Source organism: Perissodus microlepis, chromosome 18, assembly GCF_051167445.1.
Source record: "Perissodus microlepis isolate ML-2025 ecotype Zambia chromosome 18, ASM5116744v1, whole genome shotgun sequence".
In the NCBI taxonomy this organism is placed as follows: Eukaryota; Metazoa; Chordata; class Actinopteri; order Cichliformes; family Cichlidae; genus Perissodus; species Perissodus microlepis.
Window position 1 is genome coordinate 34,112,440 of NC_140478.1, and position 21,982 is coordinate 34,134,421.

Consider the following 21,982-nt stretch of genomic DNA (forward strand, 5'->3'; position numbering starts at 1 on the left):
GTTAATTATTAACGTCAATTATTAACCTCACCATGTTAATAATCTATTTCTGTAGGGCGTAGTCCGTGTGCCCAGTAATAAGCGACCTTTAAAAGTGATTCCCCTTGTGTAGCCGGATCACTTAGAGGTCAGAGGTCAGCGCTCCTGCTGGCCTGGATTCATGTGTTTGAGTTTCAGTTTGGTGTCTTGTGATCTGCAGCCCTGAGCAGAAATGTGAGCATGAAGGGAGCAGCAGTTTATGATTAATGTTCAGTCACACTGGAAAGTTTGAAATAAAAGAGTTTCTGATTAGGAATCTGACACTAACTCATCAGCATGTTTAACAGAGTTTGACCCGTGTGTGAGTGTCTGGGTGTGTTCAGAATCAGAATACTTTATTGATCCCTAGGGGAAATTATTTTTCGTTACAATGCTCCATTATAAACAAACATTAACAGAGACAGACAATACACTAACTAAGAATAGCACAATATATACAGGCATATATATACATAAAAGTCACTTATTAATAAATAGCTGGAAAAAAAATGTTGTGTTACAGTTTGTTTAACTGGGAGCTGTTTCATGATCTTTTTGTTTGTTTTTAAGCCATAAAAATATATTTGCGCACAGAAAAATGTAGAAAATATTGAACCCTGCATAGTTGTTGTGGAGCTCCTTCTCTATGCTTCTTCTAAAAGGTTGTTTGCGGCTCCTTAGCGGCCGGCAGGGGGCGCCAGAGGGCGGAGTCAGCAACAAGGTAGTAGACGAAGAAGAGCTGCAGGTAAACATGTCGGCGCGCTGCTGTCACGGAGCAACTCGGGTGAACTTGAAACGCGTTTAGCTCGGCTCGCATCAGCGTGAGAGAGCCGGAGGATGGCTCACCGCTACCTGCGGCTGTCGGCGGGCTGCCGCGGCCTGTTCCGCCTGCTGCCGCCCTCCGGAGCTCCGGCCAGGCTGGTAGGTACACGACGGGGCTAACATGCTAAGAGGCTAATCCCGAGCCCAGAGCCAGCGGGAGGCCGAACTCTGGGCTGAGGCTGCGCGAAGGCCGCGGGACCCGCAGGGGCAGCTGGCTGCAAGCTTACGATAAACAAACAGGAAGTGCACTGATACCAGCTACAGACAGGTGTACAGAGGTACAATGTACACCTGCGTTAAAGTGGCGGTTCACTTCTTATCTCTTTATCTCCATGGTAACTGATGCTGGAGAAGTTAGAGGATATGACATCAGTACCCTCTGACCAATGGGGAATAGTCCTGGATCCCTCGGATCTTTGTAAGCGGACAGTAGTCGAGGCAGAACACCTGCACAGGTACAACCGCCTGAGACTTAGACTGAGAAAACGCCTACGGCAACTCAGACTCACACAACTAACCAATCAGGTGACTGTGTGAATATTCGCATAACAATGTAAGCGGTGACTACGAACACCCTGAGCTGAGGAGTATCAGCTGCCTCCAAAGAGCTTTGGGCTCCATCACAGTCACCATGGTTACTACACCTGTGGCGTCTCAGGAGACCTGATTACGATGGCGTTCATTAGGTGTTGACTTTAACTTCCTGTGTTGTGTAGAGGCAGCTAATGGAGCTGCTTGGCACTCCGATTCGTCGCTACAGAAGCTGCTGTTTATGGAGTCATACCTGGGAACAGCAGCCTGAAGCAGGATGAGTGTTTTTAATGTGTTTCAAAGTAATGTTCTCTGAACAGTCATTAAAATCAGCTGACAGGAAGTCTTCTCTTCCTCCTTGCAAAGCTCTGCGTAGTCAAAGATGCTGCTCGCTGTGAGGTCATCACACAGCAAGCAAGCAGCGGGAAATGTTTGTCAGGTTAGCCAACAGAATGTATTAACATCCTGGAGTCCACCAAAGAAACAAAGGTGAACTCAGGTGCGTCAGTTTGAGGCTGTTTTACCTGAAACTGGTGAAACGTGACGCAGGTTAGACCGCCATGCCGCCACATACAGAAGAGAAGGGGTTGCAAACTTCCTGTTAAACTTCAGGCAGACTGATCGAACCATGATGTCAGCGCCTTCAGCACTATGTACTCTGATCTGCTGACCTGTCTGTTCACTCAGGTAACATCTTCAACCACAGCACAGGTGCAGAGTGGGCGGAGCCTGTTGAGTGACCTGCTGGGAGCCTACAGGAGGCTGAGCTCTAAACCTCCAAAAGGTACCGGCTAATCAAATTTAGACCCGCCCTCGTGTGGCCTTCCTGTTCTACGGGGGTGTTGTGATCACTGAGCTGTTTCTATAGCGCCCCCTGCTGAGTTTAACAGGAAGTGGAATGGCTCTGGTAGATCAGCTGTGTTGCCCTCGTCTGTGTGTGATGTCACTTCCTGTACAATCTGCTTTCTTTCTTCAGGTTTCGAGAAATATTTTCCAGACAGTCAGAAAACGCAGAAACACTCCGAAACTGAAGCTGCAGCCAAAGGTAGAAACCTGACATCTACCGACCTTTAATGCTCTCTACTGACCTCTGACCTCCCCTGCTCTCTACTGCTCTATGCTGACCTCTCCTGCTCTCTACTGCTCTTTACTGATCTCTACTGAAATCTACTGACCTCTCCTGCTCTCTACTGCTCTTTACTGACCTCTACTGACCTCTCCTGCTCTCTACTGCTCTTTACTGACCTCTACTGACCTCTCCTGCTCTCTACTGACCTCTACTGCTCTCTACTGACCTCTACTGCTCTATGCTGACCTCTCCTGCTCTCTACTGCTCTTTACTGATCTCTACTGACCTCTCCTGCTCTTTACTGACCTCTACTGCTCTCTACTGACCTCTACTGCTCTATGCTGACCTCTCCTGCTCTCTACTGCTCTTTACTGATCTCTACTGAAATCTACTGACCTCTACTGCTCTATGCTGACCTCTCCTGCTCTCTACTGCTCTTTACTGATCTCTACTGAAATCTACTGACCTCTCCTGCTCTCTACTGCTCTTTACTGACCTCTACTGACCTCTCCTGCTCTCTACTGCTCTTTACTGACCTCTACTGACCTCTCCTGCTCTCTACTGCTCTTTACTGACCTCTACTGACCTCTCCTGCTCTCTACTGCTCTTTACTGACCTCTACTGCTCTCTACTGACCTCTACTGCTCTATGCTGACCTCTCCTGCTCTCTACTGCTCTTTACTGATCTCTACTGACCTCTCCTGCTCTTTACTGACCTCTACTGCTCTCTACTGACCTCTACTGCTCTATGCTGACCTCTCCTGCTCTCTACTGCTCTTTACTGATCTCTACTGAAATCTACTGACCTCTACTGCTCTATGCTGACCTCTCCTGCTCTCTACTGCTCTTTACTGATCTCTACTGAAATCTACTGACCTCTCCTGCTCTCTACTGCTCTTTACTGACCTCTACTGACCTCTCCTGCTCTCTACTGCTCTTTACTGACCTCTACTGCTCTCTACTGACCTCTACTGCTCTATGCTGACCTCTCCTGCTCTCTACTGCTCTTTACCGATCTCTACTGAAATCTACTGACCTCTACTGCTCTATGCTGACCTCTCCTGCTCTCTACTGCTCTTTACTGATCTCTACTGAAATCTACTGACCTCTCTTGCTCTCTACTGCTCTTTACTGACCTCTACTGCTCTCTACTGACCTCTACTGCTCTATGCTGACCTCTCCTGCTCTCTACTGCTCTTTACTGATCTCTACTGAAATCTGCTGACCTCTCCTGCTCTCTACTGAAATCTACAGTGTGGGCCATTTATATGGATACACCGTAGTAACATGGGAATGGTTGGTGATATTAAAGTCCTGTTTGTGGCACATTAGTATATGTGAGGGGGCAAACTCCTCAAGATGGGTGGTGACCATGGTGGCCATTTAGAAGTCGGCCATCTTGGATACAACTTTTGTTTTTTCAATAGGAAGAGGGCCATGTGACACATCAAACTTATTGGTAATGTCACAAGAAAAACAATGGTGTGCTTGGTTTCAACGTAACTTTATTCTTTCATGAGTTATTTACAAGTTTCTGACCACTTATAAAATGTGTTCAATGTGCTGCCCATTGTGTTGGATTGTCAATGCAACCCTCTTCTCCCACTCTTCACACACTGATAGCAACACCGCAGGAGAAATGCCAGCACAGGCATCCAGTATCCGTAGTTTCAGGTGCTGCACATCTCGTATCTTCACACCATAGACAATTGCCTTCAGATGACCCCAAAGATAAAAGTCTAAGGGGGTCAGATGGGGAGACCTTGGGGGCCATTCAACTGGCCCACGACGACCAATCCACTTTCCAGGAAACTGTTCATCTAGGAATGCTCGGACCTGCACCCATAATGTGGTGGTGCACCATCTTGCTGGAAAAACTCAGGGAACGTGCCAGCTTCAGCGCATAAAGAGGGAAACACATCATCATGTAGCAATTTCAAATATCCAGTGGCCTTGAGGTTTCCATTGATGAAGAATGGACCCACTATCGTTGTGCCCCATATACCACACCAAACCATCACTTTTGTTGTTCCAGCAGTCTTGGAGGGATCCATCCAATGTGGGTTAGTGTCAGACCAATAGCGGTGGTTTTGTTTGTTAACTTCACCATTCACATAAAAGTTTGCCTCATCACTGAACAAAATCTTCTGCATGAACTGAGGGTCCTGTTCCAATTTTTGTTTCGCCCATTCTGCAAATTCTGTGCGCTGATCTGGGTCATCCTCGTTGAGATGCTGCAGCAGCTGGAGTTTGTAAGGGTGCCATTTGTGAGTAGCTAATATCCGCCGAAGGGACGTTCGACTAATGCCACTCTCCAGTGACATGCGGCGAGTGCTACGCTGTGGGCTCTTGCTGAATGAAGCCAGGACAGCCACTGATGTTTCTTCATTAGTGACAGTTTTCTTGCGTCCACATTTTGGCAAATCCAACACTGAACCAGTTTCACCAAACTTAGCAAGCAGTTTGCTGACTGTAGCATGGGAGATGGGTGGTCTCGTAGGGGGTCTTGCAATGACCCGGTTACTGCGTTCACCAGATATCAACACGATTTCGCTCCTCACGTGTTAACCTCTTCGACATGTCAATGGCTGTGAACAAAGAGAAACTTGTAAATAACTCATGAAAGAATAAAGTTACGTTGAAACCAAGCACACCATTGTTTTTCTTGTGACATTACCAATAAGTTTGATGTGTCACATGGTCCTCTGCCTATTGAAAAAACAGAAGTTGTATCCAAGATGGCCGACTTCTAAATGGCCACCATGGTCACCGCCCATCTTGAGGAGTTTGCCCCCTCACATATACTAATGTGCCACAAACAGGACTTTAATATCACCAACCATTCCCATGTCATTACGCTGTATCCATATAAATGGCCCACCCTCTACTGCTCTCTACTGACCTCTACTGCTCTATGCTGACCTCTACTGCTCTATGCTGATCTCTACTGACCTCTACTGCTCTATGCTGACCTCTACTGCTCTATGCTGATCTCTACTGACCTCTACTGCTCTATGCTGACCTCTACTGCTCTATGCTGACCTCTACTGCTCTCTGCTGACCTCTTCTGACCTCTACTGCTCTATGCTGACCTCTACTGCTCTCTGCTGACCTCTTCTGACCTCTACTGCTCTCTGCTGACCTCTTCTGACCTCTACTGCTCTCTGCTGACCTCTTCTGACCTCTACTGCTCTATGCTGACCTCTACTGCTCTATGCTGACCTCTACTGCTCTCTACTGACCTCTTCTGACCTCTACTGCTCTATGCTGACCTCTACTGTTCTATGCTGACCTCGACTGACCTCTACTGTCCTTTACTGTAACCCTAACCATATCCTTTAGCAAAAAGGAAAGTTTGAATCTTAAAAGTAGAGATGGTGTCTGCCTGCTGAACGTCTGACCTCTGTTCTTGTTCACCCGACGCTCCGTCAGGTGGATGTGTTGATGTTTGTTGCTGTTTGAGTCCCAGATTTTTTTTTTTTTTTCTCAGAATCCAAACCCGCTAACTCACAGAGAGCATCGGGGAGGTCAACGGGAGGAGGGGGGGGAGCAGGTGGCAGCGGCGGCGGGGGAAAGCGAGGAGGTCGTAAGGATGAGTCACACTGGTACAGCCGTCTGCAGAAGGTCATTCTCTCCTCCTGTGACCTCTTACCTGTCCAGGTGTAAGTGAGCTCTGGTCTCAGCTGTTGTCTGTTTCAGGGGGAGGTGCCCTGGGACGATAAGGAATTCCGGATGTACTTCCTGAGCGGGGTGGCGTTCTGGACCACCGTCACTTACTACTTCTTCCTGAGGGACGGAGGACGCGAGGTCACCTGGAAAGACTTTGTCAACAACTACCTGTCCAAAGGCGTGGTGAGGACGGCCGCTGGGCCTCTTAGTTCACGATGATGTCGTCAGACGCTCTGAAAGTAAAGTGGGCGTGTCTCTGCGGCAGGTGAAATGCAGCCATTTTTTGAACACTTTCCCGTCACCACGTCGGTGTTTCTTTATGTTGGAGTTACGGGGCAGGAACACCAGGGGGCGCTGGTGTGACTGTCCCGTAACTCCACTTCCTGAATGGACTCTGTCACGCAGACATGAAAAACCAATCAGGTTAAAGCTGGTTACAGTGGTTCCTCAAACCAAGGTTAAAAAGTTTGGACCTGATGATGTACAAACAGGAAGCTGACCGCTGCTGTGCGTCTTCGGCAGGTGGATCGGTTGGAGGTGGTGAACAAGCGCTACGTGAAGGTGGTTTTCTCTGCGGGGAAGACGCCGGCGGACGGGGTGAGTGTGTTTCTGTCTGCAGAGCAGCGTTCTAGGCGCCACGCTCGGTTCTGAGCGGGTTCTCGTGTGTGTCTCGCAGCAGTACGTCTGGTTCAACATCGGCAGCGTGGACACGTTTGAGAGGAACCTGGAGACGGCGCAGTACGAGCTCGGCATCGAGGGCGAGAACAGGCTGCCCGTGGTCTACTCCACCGAGAGCGACGGGTACGAGCACGCCCTCCGGCCTCAGCTCCACCTCAGGCCTACACCTCTAACCACGCCTGTCTCCCTCTTCCAGCACGTTCCTACTGAGCATGCTCCCCACCGTGCTCATCATTGGCTTCCTACTCTTCATGCTGCGGCGAGGACCGGCAGGGGCGGGACGTCCTGGCCGGGGGATGGGCGGGCTGTTCAGCGTCAGCGAGACAACGGCGAAGATTCTGAAAGACGAAATCGACGTGAAGTTCAAAGACGTGGCGGGCTGCGAGGAGGCCAAGCTGGAGATCATGGAGTTCGTGAACTTCCTGAAGAACCCCAAACAGTACCAGGACCTCGGCGCCAAGATCCCCAAGGTGAGAGTCGAAGGGGGCGGGGTTATGACACAGGTCAGACGGTCAGTGCCACCATTCAGCCAAAGATAAAACTGTGAGGTGTGGGCGGGGCTTGGGGTGGGGCCTGTAGGGTCGCCCCTGATGGCGTTTATGTTGATGTCTGTGAGCAGGGCGCCATCTTGACCGGTCCTCCCGGCACCGGAAAAACGCTTCTCGCCAAAGCAACGGCGGGCGAGGCAAACGTGCCCTTCATCACCGTCAACGGCTCCGAGTTCCTGGAGATGTTTGTGGGCGTCGGCCCTGCCAGGGTGAGTGTGTTTTACTAGCTGTGGTTACCTCACTTCCTGTTTGCTAATGTGTTCAAAATCACGTGGCTCTGTTGGGGGAGGAGTCTGGCATTGGAGCTGATGTCATTTCCTTCCCAGGTGAGAGATCTCTTCGTCATGGCGAGGAAGAACGCCCCCTGCATCCTCTTCATTGACGAGATCGACGCTGTGGGGCGCAAAAGGGGGCGGGGCAACTTTGGCGGTCAGAGTGAGCAGGAGAACACGCTGAACCAGCTGCTGGTAGAGATGGACGGTGGGTGGAGCTAAACTCAGCTTTGTAATGATGAAGACGTGGCGATTGCTCACTCCTTTCTGCGCCGCAGGCTTCAACACCGCCACCAACGTGGTGGTCCTGGCGGGAACCAACAGACCCGACATCCTGGACCCGGCGCTGATGAGACCCGGCCGCTTCGACAGACAGATCTACATCGGTGAGTCAGAGCGCCAGGCGAGCCGTGTACATCTTCCGTATGAGCTCGTGTGAGGTCACAATCAGGTGATATCCTTCTCCTCTAAGGCCCTCCTGACATCAAAGGTCGGGCGTCCATCTTTAAAGTCCACCTGCGGCCCCTGAAGCTCGAGCCTGACATGGACAAAGACTCTCTGGCCAGGAAGATGGCCGCCCTCACACCTGGATTTTCAGGTACGCGCTGCTGAATGACGTTTCAGACTTTGTGCACCTGCTTGGTCCGAGACACACCTTTGTCCTCCCCGCTCTCCTCCAATCAGGTGCCGACATCGCCAACGTTTGTAACGAGGCGGCTCTGATCGCCGCTCGCCACCTTTCAGACGCTATCAGCCAGAAGCACTTCGAGCAGGCCATCGAGAGGGTCATCGGAGGTGAGTGCGAGAGTTCGAATGTTGGAGCGTGGCGTTGGCTGCAGGATGATTTCATACAGCGTCTCTTCCCGTCTGAAGGCCTGGAGAAAAAGACTCAGGTCCTGCAGCCGGAGGAGAAGAAGACGGTGGCGTATCATGAGGCCGGGCACGCCGTAGCCGGATGGTTCCTGGAGCACGCCGATCCGCTGCTGAAGGTGACTCGATCGCCGCGGTGCTGTAGCTGCAGAATTGAGTGAAATACGAATGGGGTCTGGTGCAGACTCATCGGTTTGTGTTGTGACCTGCACAGGTGTCCATCATCCCCAGAGGGAAGGGTCTGGGCTACGCGCAGTACCTGCCCAAAGAGCAGTACCTGTACACGAAGGAGCAGCTGCTGGACCGCATGTGCATGACTCTGGGGGGCCGAGTCTCGGAGGAGATCTTCTTCGGCCGGATCACCACGGGCGCTCAGGACGACCTGCGAAAGGTGACGCAAAGCGCCTACGCCCAGGTGAGCCGTCAATACGGGTGTTTTCTCTTTGCACACCGCCGACGCCGTCATCGGAGTGATTAGTACCGTTCTTCTTCATCAGCTGTTTATTTTGAGGGGCTTCTCTGTTTGGGGCTTTCACGTTAAAAGCACAGCAGCAGAGAGCTCTGATCCACGGCGCGTCTGATCCACGGCGCGTCTGATCCACGGCGCCTCTGATCCACGGCGCGTCTGATCCACGGCGCCTCTGATCCACGGCAGCTCTGATCCACGGCGCCTCTGATCCACGGCAGCTCTGATCCACGCCGCGTCTGATCCACGCCGCGTCTGATCCACGCCGCGTCTGATCCACGGCGCGTCTGATCCACGGCGCCTCTGATCCACGGCGCCTCTGATCCACGGCGCCTCTGATCCACGGCTCTGTGTAGTTTGGGCCGAGTGCGTGAATCAGACTGAGCCTCTCAGGTTTAACTTTAGAAACAGCTGAGAAAGAGTCGCCAGCATTAGGATCCACAGTTTGGCCATAAGCCAGAGTCTTGAAGCTCAATCATCTGGACGTTTCACCATCATCAGGTGACTCCTTCAGTCTCAGCTTGCAGGTTTCAACTAGGGCTGCACGATTAATCGTTAGAAAATCTCGATTCACACTTATGTGCGATCTCATTTCCAAATGACAACGATTTAAAAAAAAAAAAAAAAAAAAAAAGACGACGACGACCGTACCGCATTTTGATCCGGGACGTAATCTGCATGAAAACAAGCGCTCACTCTTCCTGCTCAACAAATGACGAGGGCGGAGCCTTATACCACGTGGTACAGAAGCTGGCTGCTAAAATTAGCAGGGAAAAAACAACGGAGAGCACGTCAGGGATGACGAGAAAGTGACAGGAGAAAATCCCGGTCAACCACCCAAACATCAATAACGGGAACCTCATACAGCGCTTCCCCATACCCGTCGAACTCCCGCAGGCACAAACAAATTACGGAGGCCATCACTTATCACCTGACCAAAGATATGGCTCCATCAACACTGTGCAAAACGAGGGATTTAGGAGAACGATCAACAGCCTAGACCATAGGTGTCAAACCCTGAAGCCACACCAAATTACTATCAGAGCTGGCCTACTGGTGTTATACAGCTAATGTATATATAGTTTAGTATTAAGCTTTGCTTGTTCCATATTCAGTTTTCCAGCAAAACGTGTTTGAGTCCATAAGAAAAGATTCATTCTTATATCTGGAGGAAGATTTTTTTTCAATATTAACGTTAGCCCGCGACTTTGTTCCAGGTTTGAATTTTGGCCCACTGTGTATTTGAGTTTGACACCCGCCCTAGACAAACGCTACGCAGTGCCGTCCCGCAACTATTTTTCTATTGTTGCACTGCCTGCTCTATACACGCAGCGTCGAGCAACGGTGGAGACGGAACTACAAGCAGTACATTTTGCGGCAACGACAAAATGTGAGACATTTGTTGTTTTTATGTTCAGTCTCAACTGTTACGAAGTTGATGTGCAGTTAATAAGCGCAATAAATATTTATACTGGAAAAGAGAATCGTGAGAGAATCGTGATCTCAATTCTAAGCAAAAAAATCGTGATTCTCATTTTATGCAAAATCGTGCAGCCCTAGTTTCAACCTTATAAACAGGACATCTGCACAACGCCTGACTCCAGCACCACTGATGGAACAATGGGCATTTGCATGGAGTGTGACTCGAAGAGGGGGCCTGACCTGTCACCATGCTACAATGCTGTGATTGCAGCCATTCCCCGGCTCTCTGTGAACGCCACTCGTGGACATTGATCAGTGGCTGCTGATGAGTGGTCGTGACAGTTTGCATATTAATGATCACAAACTGACCTGACAGCCCATTGGTCGTCAGGTGTCAGTCTTTGTGCAGATGTCCAATAAGACTGAAACCTGCAATCAGGTGAGACTGAAGGAGTCACCCGATGAAGATGATACCTTCAAATGAACAGAATCAACCTATTTCCAGAGGCTTAACAGCTTCAGGCTGTGTGAGGCAGATGTGATACCTGAGAGGTGTTGCCGGTGTCAGCCTTCACTGTAAGTCTCAGGATGACGTTCGACTGATTTGAAGAACGAGAACCTTTAAAGCAGAGTTCGGGGGGAGACGTGAACCTCGAAGCTTTGGCTCTTTGATGAGCTCCAGTCGTGTTTTTGTTAGTGCAGGTTTTGGAAATGAAGTTGTTCCCGTCTGTCCGTGGTGTCGGTTCCTGTGGGGGTTCTGCTCGGTCTGACCTCCTCCTGCTCTTGTGTTCTCCTGCAGATCGTTCAGTTTGGGATGAACCCGAAGGTGGGCCAGGTGTCCTTCGACCTGCCGCGCCAGGGCGAGATGGTTCTGGAGAAGCCGTACAGCGAGGCCACGGCCCGCCTCATCGATACCGAGGTCAGAACCCTGATCAGCGAAGCGTACCAGAGAACCCAGCAACTCCTCAACGACAAGAAGGCCGAGGTGGAGAAGGTAGGCTCAGCTGTGTTCTACCTGCCTCAGAACAGCAGGCCCCTCAGAAAGCCACTGAGTCACGAGGCTCTGGGCGGTTCTGGTTCAGTTCTGCAGAGCAGGGTCCTGCGTGTTTCTGCCCGTGATCATTCTGTGCTCACCTGTCCTCTGTGGCGTTGGCAGGTGGCGCAGCGGCTACTGGAGAAGGAGGTTCTGGATAAGAACGACATGGTGGAGCTGCTCGGCAAACGGCCCTTCGCTGAGAAGTCGACTTACGAGGAGTTCGTGGAAGGAACCGGCGGCGAGGACGAAGACACGACGCTGCCCGAGGGTCTGAAGGACTGGAACCAGGAGAGGAGGCCGGAGCGGGAGGAGAGCCCGGACGAGCAGGTGGCCCGGCAGATCTCCGGAGGAATGCCCTTCTAGAAGTTCCTCCGGGTTCTGTCCTCCTGAGCCTTCTGAGGTCTCCTGATGAACTTCAGCAGGGCCAGGGTGGAACCTGAAGACCTAAAGAACGTTTCCTGTGTAGAACATCGCGTATTTATTGATCTGAGACTATCGACGGCGTTCTGCTCCATCCATGAAATCACTCATCATCACCATGGTAACGTGCTGCTGGAGGCTGCTCAGAGATCAGATATTGATTAGTTGATCGTTGTTGCTAGCATGCTGTTTCATAATGGAATAAATGTGTAAATGTGTTTGACATGTTTAAATAAAGTCAGACAAACTGATCGATCACCAATCACCGCTCCGTGTGATCAATAACACACACACTTCCTGTAAACACACACAGAGGTAAACGAGACTGAACTGTGTGTGCACAGAGGAACCAGGGGAGGATGGGAGCAGTGTTCCCTCCCCTGGTGGGACGTGCTGAAAGAATATGAGAGTACAGTCTCCATGTCGACCTGGGTGGTAATCTGGTGGATTATGCAGCGCGATATCTGGAAGCAGTGCTGCTGCGCACCTCTCACTAACTGAGAGGAGGGTCCAAGCCCCTCTAAACGTGAGGTTTGGTATGTCCTGGACCTGAGAGCAAAGCTACACACTTCAGGCTCAAAGTTACTCGCCGAGTGGAAAAGAGCCTTCATGGTCAAACGGCGAGTTGGTGATGCTGAGTATGAGGTGGTGCGGACAGGACGTCTTTAACAAAGTAACAATGTGATCAAAGCTTTGGAAACATTTGGTTCTACCATCAAAGAAACGCGACGTTTAAAGGATGGCTGCCTTATGCCACTGGCCAGTCGACTGGTGTCCCACTAATTAAAACTCTTTGTTTTATAAAGGTATTAAAGTCCCAGCGACCTGCCTTGTGTCCTTTACATCGTGGTGCCTTTGGTGAGGTTTGTGACTCGTACCAAACAACTTCAGAGAGATGCCCACATCGCTTCTGTCTCTGTTTCACAGCTGTTGACACGATGTGTTCAGAGCCCGCGGGTTTTTCACCCACAGTCTGGTTTGTACGAAGCAGAGCGCATCCTGCCTTTTTATTGCACAGTGTGTTCAACTTCTATTTAACATTACTGATTTTATTTAGCATAGCCCTATCCTTGTGCCCGAGGGTTTTTGGCTCAGACTCCAGTGTGGTGATATTTTTATTGCCTGTCTTCTTCTTAAAGGAAGCAAAGGAACTGATCCTCCCTCTCAAATACGCTTTCATAGCATCCCACCAGACAGCCAATGTAGTGTCCTCTCAACCTCATGTCTCCTTAAAATATTAGATGTCATCCCTGATCATTTTAGTAAATAACGTCTTTAAGTAAGGACACATTCAAACGCCACCTACCACTTTTGAGAAATCCTGGTCTCAGTCTAGTATTTGGTTGAAGTCTGCGCCTACTATTGTTTGTGCGCCGTGCGATTCCAAAAGAAGCTGTGATAAATTATGAAAAACGTAGGCGTGTCTGAATTGGGAGCATAAATATTACATAAAATTACTGGTGTATCTAATAATTGTCCACGTACTAGTTTATGTCTACCCTCCTTATCTACTTTTGTCTCAGTGAAGTTGAGACAAAGTTTTATGAATCAGAACCGACAGCCCTGCACTTTTGCCCATTCCAGGGTTAGGGTGATGTTAAAACGGTCTTTTTCTTAATTACATTATTCAGTCCATTAACATTCCAGCTGGCTATTTTTAGATCCGTCCGTCTATCCATGTGGCAATGTGGGAATTACACTTAGTGCAGCAACTCACATGTACAAACATTTGAGAGAGTGGTGTAGAGATAAACAAACCTACACAATCCTGTTGGACTTCTTTATGTGGAGAATTTAAATGGAGCCAAATTTGGCTTCATGGAGGGAAATTCTGCTTAAGCAACAAAGTTAGTGGAGCTTCATTTAAAGTACTTCATCATATGGACACTGGAGAGGTTTAAGCTTGATAAGAACTATTCTTGTTGCTTGTGTCACTTCCACACTGAAGCTGTTTGTCACCTGTTGTATCCATGTGTATATATGCCAGACTCTTTCAGAATGATGTTATTATTACAGACAGACCAATAAACCAAAAAAATCGAACTTAAAGTGTGTTTTGAAGGGAAAGATTTAATTCACTACCTACTTCCTCCGACTTCTGCTGCTCTTGGGAAAAATTCCTATTCATACAAAATGATGGACGGACTGCAAAGCCTATATTAAACACTTCTGCAATACAGCGCCACAGTTAAAGACCTTGAAAACACAAAGGAAATTAAAATACATTACATTTTGGACTTCTAATATTTTAATTTTATTATTATTATTATTATTATTGTTATTGTGTTCTTGTATTCCGCCATCATCATTACCCGTCATCCATCTCTGGCACTCTTCTGTAGTTAGATGTTGGTCTTTCAGCTCCCTAAATTACACTTTCAAAATAAATTGGATTAAAAAACATCTCAAAAACCCAAACTCCACCTGGAACTTCATTTCTCATCATATCTTTTCACATTTGGGTAGCTTGGACTTTATTCTTCTCTGCAACTACAATATTCAGAAAATCCCAATGAAACTCTCAGACTTTCATCAACAAGCTCTTTTGGCGTAGTCCTTAATCTAGAAACTTTTCTCCACAAAGGTGTTATATTTGGAACAACTGTAACATTCTTTACAAGAATAAGTCGCTGTTCTTTGAAAACTGGTTTAATAATGGTATTCTTCTGCTAAGTCAACTATTCAATAACGCAGGCTTATTATACAATTACTCAGAGTTCCTATCCAGATATAACATCCCAGTATCCCCAAGGGAGTTTTGTATTGTTTTTGATGCCATACCGTCTGCTCTGTCCATGTTGTTTAGAAATACCACTGCCTCCCCACTCCTGTTCTTGTCCCACTCTGTCCTGAGAGACTCCTTTAGGTCAGATTTGTTTCTCCTCTTGTGAAGGTGTGAATGCCAAGATTGGGTCTCTTTTTCAAGAGTCACTTGTCTCCATTCCTCCTTCCATTTCTTTCTGGTCTAATTTTGTCAAGGACATTGACTGGAAAAAAAAGTTTGGTGTTTGCCACAAAAATTCCTCCTCACTAACAAAGTGAAGGAAATTTTATTTAAGCTAATTCATAGATTGTACCCTGTTAAATGCTTCCTTCAAAATATAAGAGGGATATAGACACTCTTTGCTCCTTCTGTAAGATCGCCCCAGAGACCTGCTCACATCTACTCTGGTCTCGTACCTCTACGTACGCAGATTTTGTGGAAAGATATCGCTGGTTTCATCTCTAAGAACATCTTATCAAATTTTGTGCTTTTTTACCAAAATGTGTTATTTGGTTACACTGACTTTAGCAGGAAAGACTCGAATGCTTTTTACCTTATTAATCTGATTTTACTCCTCGCCAAATACCATATCCATAAATGTAAGTTTTCAAGCAAGGAACCTCACTTTCTCACTTTTAGGAAAGAAATTGAACTCTATGTGAATACAATTTGCTCCTCTCACAACAAAAAAAGCTTTAAAAACTGTAAATGTTTGTACTATATTTAATGTCCTTGTTTAATTATTCAATGTCACTGTATCTCTCGCTTTTTTTTTCTTTCCTTTTTATTTCCTTTTCTTCTCTCTCCTTTTAATGTTGATATGTATCTTAGTTGTTTAATTTGACACGCCGTTCCATTGTAATATAATTTTGCAATAATTGTCTCCTCCATGTATTATATTTGTTATTACCTGAAATAAAAATGGAGAAAAAAAAGTTTGATGTTGGTCAATTGTTAATAAAGTTCTGAGAAAAAAAAGGTTCCTGCTTCCGGCTTCAGCTCCTGAAGTTGCCGTTTGTTCAAACCACTCTTCTGTCAGAGGAAGTGACGTCAGGCGGAGCCGCGGTGCGGACTGCGGGGACTCCGAGAGCAGAACCATCCGAACCGAAGCGAGCGGAGAGCGGTGAGAGCAGCGCGGGAGCAGCTGTATGGCGGCGGCCGTTTCTGCGGTACGATCCGAAATGTGCCTGGATGGAAACACGAAGCTAAGCTAATGCTAACAGCAGGGACCCTCGGCGCGTGCTCCGTAACACAATCGGTTCGACACCACAGACTGACCGGAACCGACCGCAGAGGTCGATTACTCGATCAGCCGCTGATCGGTTCTCTGTGATCAACGCTGTGCGCGCGCGGCTCAGCTAGGCTAACTGTTAGCACGGAAGTTCTGGACGGTTCTGCTAGCTGCTGATGCTAAGCTAACAACCTAAGAGGGTTAAGGTGCCAACTTACCGTCCACGGTGGTAGTTTCGCTCACCTGTACTGAGAAGGTGGTTCACTTCTCACCTGAGTGTATCACTGTGGGAACTGATCATCACCTGTACGCAGGTGAAGTTCCACATTAGAGATGAACACATGAAGATACAGGTGTGTTATTCTAAAGATGCTGATGATCCTGGAGTAGCAGACCTGTTCGTACCTGCTCACCTGAGATCAGGTGAACTGAGTGTCCTAAAAAAATCAAAACCACAAACGAGGAAAATGCGGCACACGAACCAACACCGCGGTCCCCGAATTTGACAGAACGCCACAGACCGAGCAGCAGGTACACCGTTGCCTCGACGACCTCCTCCTCTGTTTCCACTGCTACTGTTTGATGTACACTACGCTGATCCAGGTCAGCTGTCACTCTGAATAGAACATGATCGATCAGTCAATCAGGTTGCTGGTGTGGTTGGAGCTGAGTGTGAGTCTCTGTGGCTGTTCAGCCTGACCTCACCTGCGCAGGTGAAGGTCTCACCTGTGTGGCTGCACTCGTAACGATGATGATAAAGTTTGTGTTCAGCATGAAGGAAACAATAAAAACCCACGCAGAAGAAGAGTTAAGTGGAGGTTTGTTTAGCTCTGTGAGTGGGGGCGGGGCATCAGCTGTGTCTGAGGTGATGTCACAGACTGATGGGTATGGGTGAAGTTTAGGATGCGGTGCAGCCTTGGTGAAGAGAACAGCTGTGATTGATCGTCTGTGCGATTGATCGCTAATCAGTCAGTATTGATCTCTGACAGGGAGGGCCGGCTCTCATCATGGAGAATGGACAGAGCACCACCACCAAGCTGGGGCTGCCACCGCTCACCCCCAACCAGGCGGAGGCGCTGCAGAAGGTCTATAAACACACACACACACACACAGTGTATACACGTGCTGTTGTGACTGGCGAGCTGTGATTGGCTGTTTGTGTGCAGGCGAAGAAGTACGCCATGGAGCAGAGCATCAAGAGCGTCCTCGTCAAGCAGACTCTGGCTCAGCAGCAGCAGATCACCAACCTGCAGGTATCCTCACAGGTGTGCTCAGGGGGCGGGGCGTCAGAGGGAACAGTATAGGTAACAGCAGTCACACGGTGGGAGTCAGACCCGCTCACCCAGGTGAGCTGAAGCATTAATCGAGCAGCCACTGAGGGGAGTCTGATATTGATTATTAGTTTTGGATTCATCACATCATGTAGCCGTCATGGTGTCAGAAAATATTTTATTGATACAAAACTTTCACAGAAAGGCAAAAAAAGACTCACAAAGATCAAACACACACGAGGAACGTGATGCAAATGAAACCTTGATTTAAACTTTATTTAACCTCCTGAGACCCGAACTCTTCCACGGCAGCATTTTTGATTTCTCTTTGATATTCGGGCTGATTGGGGCCCGATGAAAAAATTACCAGATTTTTTTTTTTTAACCTTATTTTTGTTTTTAAGAAAAATCAGAGCCACATGTGAGGATATTCATTTAAAATGTCGATAGAACAGTAGCAGTATAACGTCCTCGTAAGTGGATATCAGGCCCTTGTAGAGCGAAATTGAGTATTTTAGTCTAAATAACCCAAAATGTGACGTCCACATGTGGACGCAGGTCCCAGGAGGTTAAACGTGTAATCTGACAGGTTTGCTGCACTGAGTCAGCAAACACGCGCTTTCTCTCCATTGGTTTCACGCGTCGCTCAAACGTCACGTCATCAGCGCGACAAATCTGGTGACGTGGTTACAGAACGATGGCCTGCTGCGATGGGTCAAAACTGAGCCCCGCCCCCGGTTCTCACCTCCCTTGGCCTCACCGCTCTGACGAACACTTCTGCTGACTCGTGTTTTTCATCTGCAGTGGGTGCAGACTTGGCTCCGCCCCTGTGCTTCGTCACGCTGAACCTTTTCTCTCATGTGTGTCTCAGATGGCGTCTCTGACGATGGGTTTGGGCGACGCTCTGTCTCCTCTGCAATCGGTGAGTAACAGCGTGCAGCGCCTCCTTGCTGAGCGGCGAGCTGCTGGCTCATTCTTCTTCTCTGCTTTCTGTGTGTCTGTTCAGGTGGCGGCTCAGCGGCAGAGAGCGCTCGCCATCATGTGTCGCGTGTACGTTGGATCCATTTACTACGAACTCGGAGAGGACACCATCAGGCAGGCCTTCGCCCCCTTTGGACCAATCAAAAGCATCGACATGTCCTGGGACTCTGTGACCATGAAGCACAAGGTCACACTCACACTCACATAAAACACACACCACACTCTGAGGTGGGCGGGTCTAACCGTTGCCATGGCACCTGCAGGGCTTCGCCTTCGTGGAATACGAGATGCCTGAAGCGGCGCAGCTTGCACTGGAGCAGATGAACTCAGTTGTCCTCGGAGGACGGAACATCAAGGTGAGTCCAGCTGACGATGAAGCCCCGCCTCCTCTGACTCTGAGCCGGGTTTTGAGTTTCCCTCCTCGCTGTCTCGCAGGTCGGGAGGCCCAGCAACATCGGCCAGGCTCAGCCAATCATCGACCAGCTGGCGGAGGAAGCGCGTGCCTTCAACAGGATCTACGTGGCGTCAGTGCACCCCGACCTCTCCGATGATGACATCAAGAGTGTGTTCGAGGCCTTTGGAAAGATCAAGTCGTGCATGCTGGCCCGCGAGCCGACCACGGGCCGGCACAAAGGCTACGGCTTCATCGGTGAGCGGCCGCTCGGCTCCGCCGCGGCGTGAAAGCTTTAACAGGGAAGACGCAGAGGGGTGTGGACCCTCTCAGGTGCACCCAGGGTCAGTGACCCACCCCCTGCGGTTCTCATGTTTGGATTCACCAATCTGTTTCCATAGAAACTCAGCCTGACGGGTCGACTTCATTTTAAGGGTTTGTTAGGCTCCGTTAGCCCTGTCAGCTGACGGGGAGCCCAGGTGTGTCACCTGAACACCTGGGCTCCCTGTCAGCTGACAGACAGCTCTGTTCAGGGTGGGGCTCTGTGTGATGTAGGCGGGACTTCTGACGGCGGTCTGCTCATTTCCTGCGTGCAGAGTATGAGAAGGCTCAGTCGGCCCAGGACGCCGTCGCCTCCATGAACTTGTTCGACCTGGGTGGTCAGTACCTGCGCGTGGGCAAAGCCGTGACGCCGCCCATGCCCCTTCTCACACCAACGACGTCGGGTGGACTGCCCACTGCCGCCGCCATGGCTGCTGCCGTCGCCACCGCAAAGATCACAGCTCAGGTAACTCAGGGAGCTCCGCCCCCCCAGAGACAAGGCACAGGAACATGCTCTAAGAAGTGTAGTACATGCAGTGCGGTAGTTTTTCTGCCTGTATGTGCACAGAAGCAGTGGTATGTAGTGTTTCCTGTAGTGCAGGATTGTAGTATTTGAGACAGGTGTACTGATTATGTTCTGTGGTGCGTTCAGGAGGCGGTGGGAGCATCGGTGCTCGGAGCGCTGGCCGGACCGGCGCTCCTGTCCCAGCAGCTCGGAGGCCTCCCTCAGGCTGTCATGGCCCACCAGGCTCCAGGTGTCATCACAGGTAGGAACACCTGAGCCCTGTCAACACACACACACAGGCTCCACCCACATGACATCGCATCTTGAGTTTGGGGCAGTCTTCTCCACCCACATGTCTCACCGCTCTTTATTTTGAAGCCAGGCTCATTCAAAGATGCTAACCAATAAAAGGTGCTCCAACAGGTAACACTTCCTGCTTCCTGTTTCAGGTGTGACCCCAGTGAGACCTGGCGTGCCTCAGGTGGGCTTGGTGAACCCTGTGCTGGCCACGCCCCCAACACAGACGGTTTCCTTTGGTGCTGATCCAAAGAAGAAAGAGGAGGAGGAGCGTCAGCAGGAGGTGCAGCAGGACGGCGCCATGGAGCCGCTGAGCGAGCAGGAGCACATGAGCATCAGCGGCAGCAGCGCCCGACACATGGTGATGAGGAAGCTGCTGCGCAAGCAGGAGGTACGCTTCAGTCCCGCCCACCCCTAATGGCGAATCGTTGGTTCTAGTGGTCGTGACCTGTCGTATCTCCTTTCAGTCCACCGTCATGGTTTTGAGGAACATGGTCGGCCCCGACGACATCGACGACGACCTGGAGGGCGAGGTCACCGAGGAGTGCGGGAAGTTCGGCCAGGTGAAGCGAGTCATTATCTATCAGGAGCGTCAAGGAGAGGAGGACGACGCCGAAGTCATCGTCAAGATCTTTGTGGAGTTCTCGGAAGCTGCCGAGATGAACCGAGCCATCCAGGCGCTGAACCACCGCTGGTTCGGCGGCAGGAAAGTGGTCGCTGAGGTTTACGACCAGGAACGCTTCGACAACGGGGACCTGTCGGCATAGAGCACGCTCGTCGGGGAGCGTAGCATAGCGGGCTCTTTCTAACTTGTCTGTTTTTCATCGGTGTTTGTCTCCAGGGAAACGTCTCCGCGTCCTCTGCTCCAGTGTTTCTGTGCAGGGTCAAAGGACGAATCAGCTGCTTCTCATGTTTCAGCTGCTCGCCGCCTCGCCGTTTCTTACAGCCACTGCTTTCCTAACACGATGTCCTTCGTTTCCATGGTAACAGAAACGGGACACAGAGGGCATCAGTTAAAAATGTACCATGAGCTCCGTGCTAACGTTAAGAGCTCAACTGATTTACATGGTCTGATATCAGTTTGTCAGCAGTTTCATTGAGTGATGTCACGCTCGACTCCACCCACTGTAGATGGTGCCAGTGGAGCCGCCCTGCTGGACAAACTGTGTATTGACGAGTTTCATTTACTGAATTTTTTTTTTTTTGGATTGGCGCGATTAGAAACGTTGTCGATCGTGTTCTACTAACTGCCACGCCCCTTCTCCTTAGAACACTGGGCAGGGCCGCGGCACCGGCACCCTGAGAGTGAGGCGTAAAGATTTGGTTTGAAACACACAAAAACAATCACCAGCAGGAAGGAAAAACTGGAGCTGACGTCCAGGAACCAGGACCCACAGATCAGTAAGTTGAACAGTAACTTCCTGTCTGGGTTCTGACCCAGTTACACGGCCGTGGTGCCTTCAGGGACCTTCTGTACAATGGTGAGCCGGCCGGAGCTGAAACATGAAGCAACTGTGGACCAGATGTGACGTCACCTGTGTTCTTCCAGATGTTCAGCCTTTTGTTCACAGCCTCACAAGAGAAACACCTGGAGTCTAACAAACTGACTAAACCTGAACGCACCACAGCATCATCCACTCTCAGGCCGTCTCCCGCTTGTCCCGAGGAGTCACATGATCCCGGTCTCTGAGCAACTTTGAGCCTCAGAGGCGGTGCTGCGTTCAGGTGCTCTTCAGGGTTTGAAGTTCAAACACCGAAACTTGTGAATAAAACTCTTTTTTTTTCTGCTGTTTGTGTGAAGCTGCTCTCTGATTGGTCGGCAGTTGAGTGCAAAAATCTGTTTGATAATAAAAGATAATAGAAAGCAGACGAGGTGTGTGAGTACAGGAAGTAATCAGCTGTCTGCTGAACGTTCAGGAAAGACCTGAGCTCACCTTCATTCACTCTGGAGGAAGAAGCATGGGCACGGACAAAGCCTGCATTCTGTCTGAAGGCCACCAGGGGGCAATAGCATTGGTAAGGCAGCTTTCTGACCTTTGACCTGTGTAAAAACATCCTGCTGAGGTTGTGGGCTCAGTTTTACGTTACACTGTATTTCAAAGTGGTGAAGCTGCATACTCATTGGGTAATGGCCAGGAACCTGCTCACTCCAAACCCTCGACAGGTGGCAGTCACAGGGCGTTAGCCAGTAAGCATGTGGGTTCACAATCAGCCCCGCCCCTCCTCGCCACCTTCAGGTTTTTTCAGCCAAATTGGTGACCTTGGAAGCACCCATAATCGGGTGACATCACTGAGGCCAGACTGTATAAAAGACTGTAACATTACCTGCTGCCATGTTTGTTTCCTGTGGTGACCATATTTGGAGGACTGGGTGGAGTTGCCAGCCAGTTGTCTGCTAGC

The 21,982-nt window shown here is 49.7% G+C and overlaps 2 protein-coding genes across 4 annotated transcripts; both read left to right on the plus strand.

Moving 5' to 3' along the window:
• The first annotated feature begins 12 nt into the window (after positions 1-12).
• Positions 13-12,083, plus strand: afg3l2 (AFG3-like AAA ATPase 2). Of its 2 annotated transcripts, none has more exons than XM_084911733.1 (17): positions 13-939; positions 2,059-2,155; positions 2,348-2,416; positions 5,931-6,064; positions 6,140-6,292; positions 6,632-6,706; positions 6,789-6,910; positions 6,984-7,257; positions 7,407-7,544; positions 7,662-7,815; positions 7,886-7,993; positions 8,080-8,205; positions 8,292-8,402; positions 8,481-8,596; positions 8,692-8,892; positions 11,165-11,359; positions 11,522-12,083. In XM_084911733.1, the coding sequence occupies exons 1-17, from the start codon at positions 856-858 to the stop codon at positions 11,762-11,764; spliced, it is 2,400 nt and encodes a 799-aa protein (XP_084767859.1). In that variant the 5' UTR covers positions 13-855; the 3' UTR covers positions 11,765-12,083. The 2 variants fall into 2 exon arrangements, with proteins under 2 accessions (XP_084767859.1, XP_084767858.1); XM_084911732.1 differs by having other exon boundaries at positions 31-939; positions 6,786-6,910.
• Positions 12,084-15,601: 3,518 nt separating this feature from the next.
• On the plus strand, positions 15,602-21,371 carry puf60a (poly-U binding splicing factor a). 2 transcript variants are annotated; one of them, XM_084911739.1, is made up of 11 exons: positions 15,602-15,754; positions 16,806-16,901; positions 16,983-17,081; positions 17,959-18,009; positions 18,094-18,255; positions 18,332-18,424; positions 18,504-18,717; positions 19,056-19,246; positions 19,433-19,547; positions 19,735-19,973; positions 20,050-21,371. In XM_084911739.1, exons 1-11 carry the CDS (start codon positions 15,734-15,736, stop codon positions 20,347-20,349), a joined length of 1,581 nt encoding a protein of 526 aa, XP_084767865.1. In that variant the 5' UTR covers positions 15,602-15,733; the 3' UTR covers positions 20,350-21,371. The 2 variants fall into 2 exon arrangements, with proteins under 2 accessions (XP_084767865.1, XP_084767866.1); XM_084911740.1 differs by having other exon boundaries at positions 15,603-15,754; positions 16,983-17,069.
• The last annotated feature ends 611 nt before the right edge of the window (positions 21,372-21,982 follow it).

What these genes read in the sequence shown, in the direction of transcription:
- puf60a (XM_084911739.1), top strand. Translation starts at nt 15,734, where the DNA reads ATGGCGGCGGCCGTTTCTGCG. An exon ending in CTCTGTCTCCTCTGCAATCG is followed by an intron (nt 18,010 to 18,093) that starts GTGAGTAACAGC and finishes GTGTCTGTTCAG; the next exon opens with GTGGCGGCTCAGCGGCAGAG. An exon ending in GGCTCCAGGTGTCATCACAG is followed by an intron (nt 19,548 to 19,734) that starts GTAGGAACACCT and finishes TTCCTGTTTCAG; the next exon opens with GTGTGACCCCAGTGAGACCT.
- afg3l2 (XM_084911732.1), top strand. Translation starts at nt 856, where the DNA reads ATGGCTCACCGCTACCTGCGGCTGTCGGCGGGCTGCCGCGGCCTGTTC. An exon ending in CCGGAGCTCCGGCCAGGCTG is followed by an intron (nt 940 to 2,058) that starts GTAGGTACACGA and finishes CTGTTCACTCAG; the next exon opens with GTAACATCTTCAACCACAGC. An exon ending in ACGCCGATCCGCTGCTGAAG is followed by an intron (nt 8,597 to 8,691) that starts GTGACTCGATCG and finishes TGACCTGCACAG; the next exon opens with GTGTCCATCATCCCCAGAGG.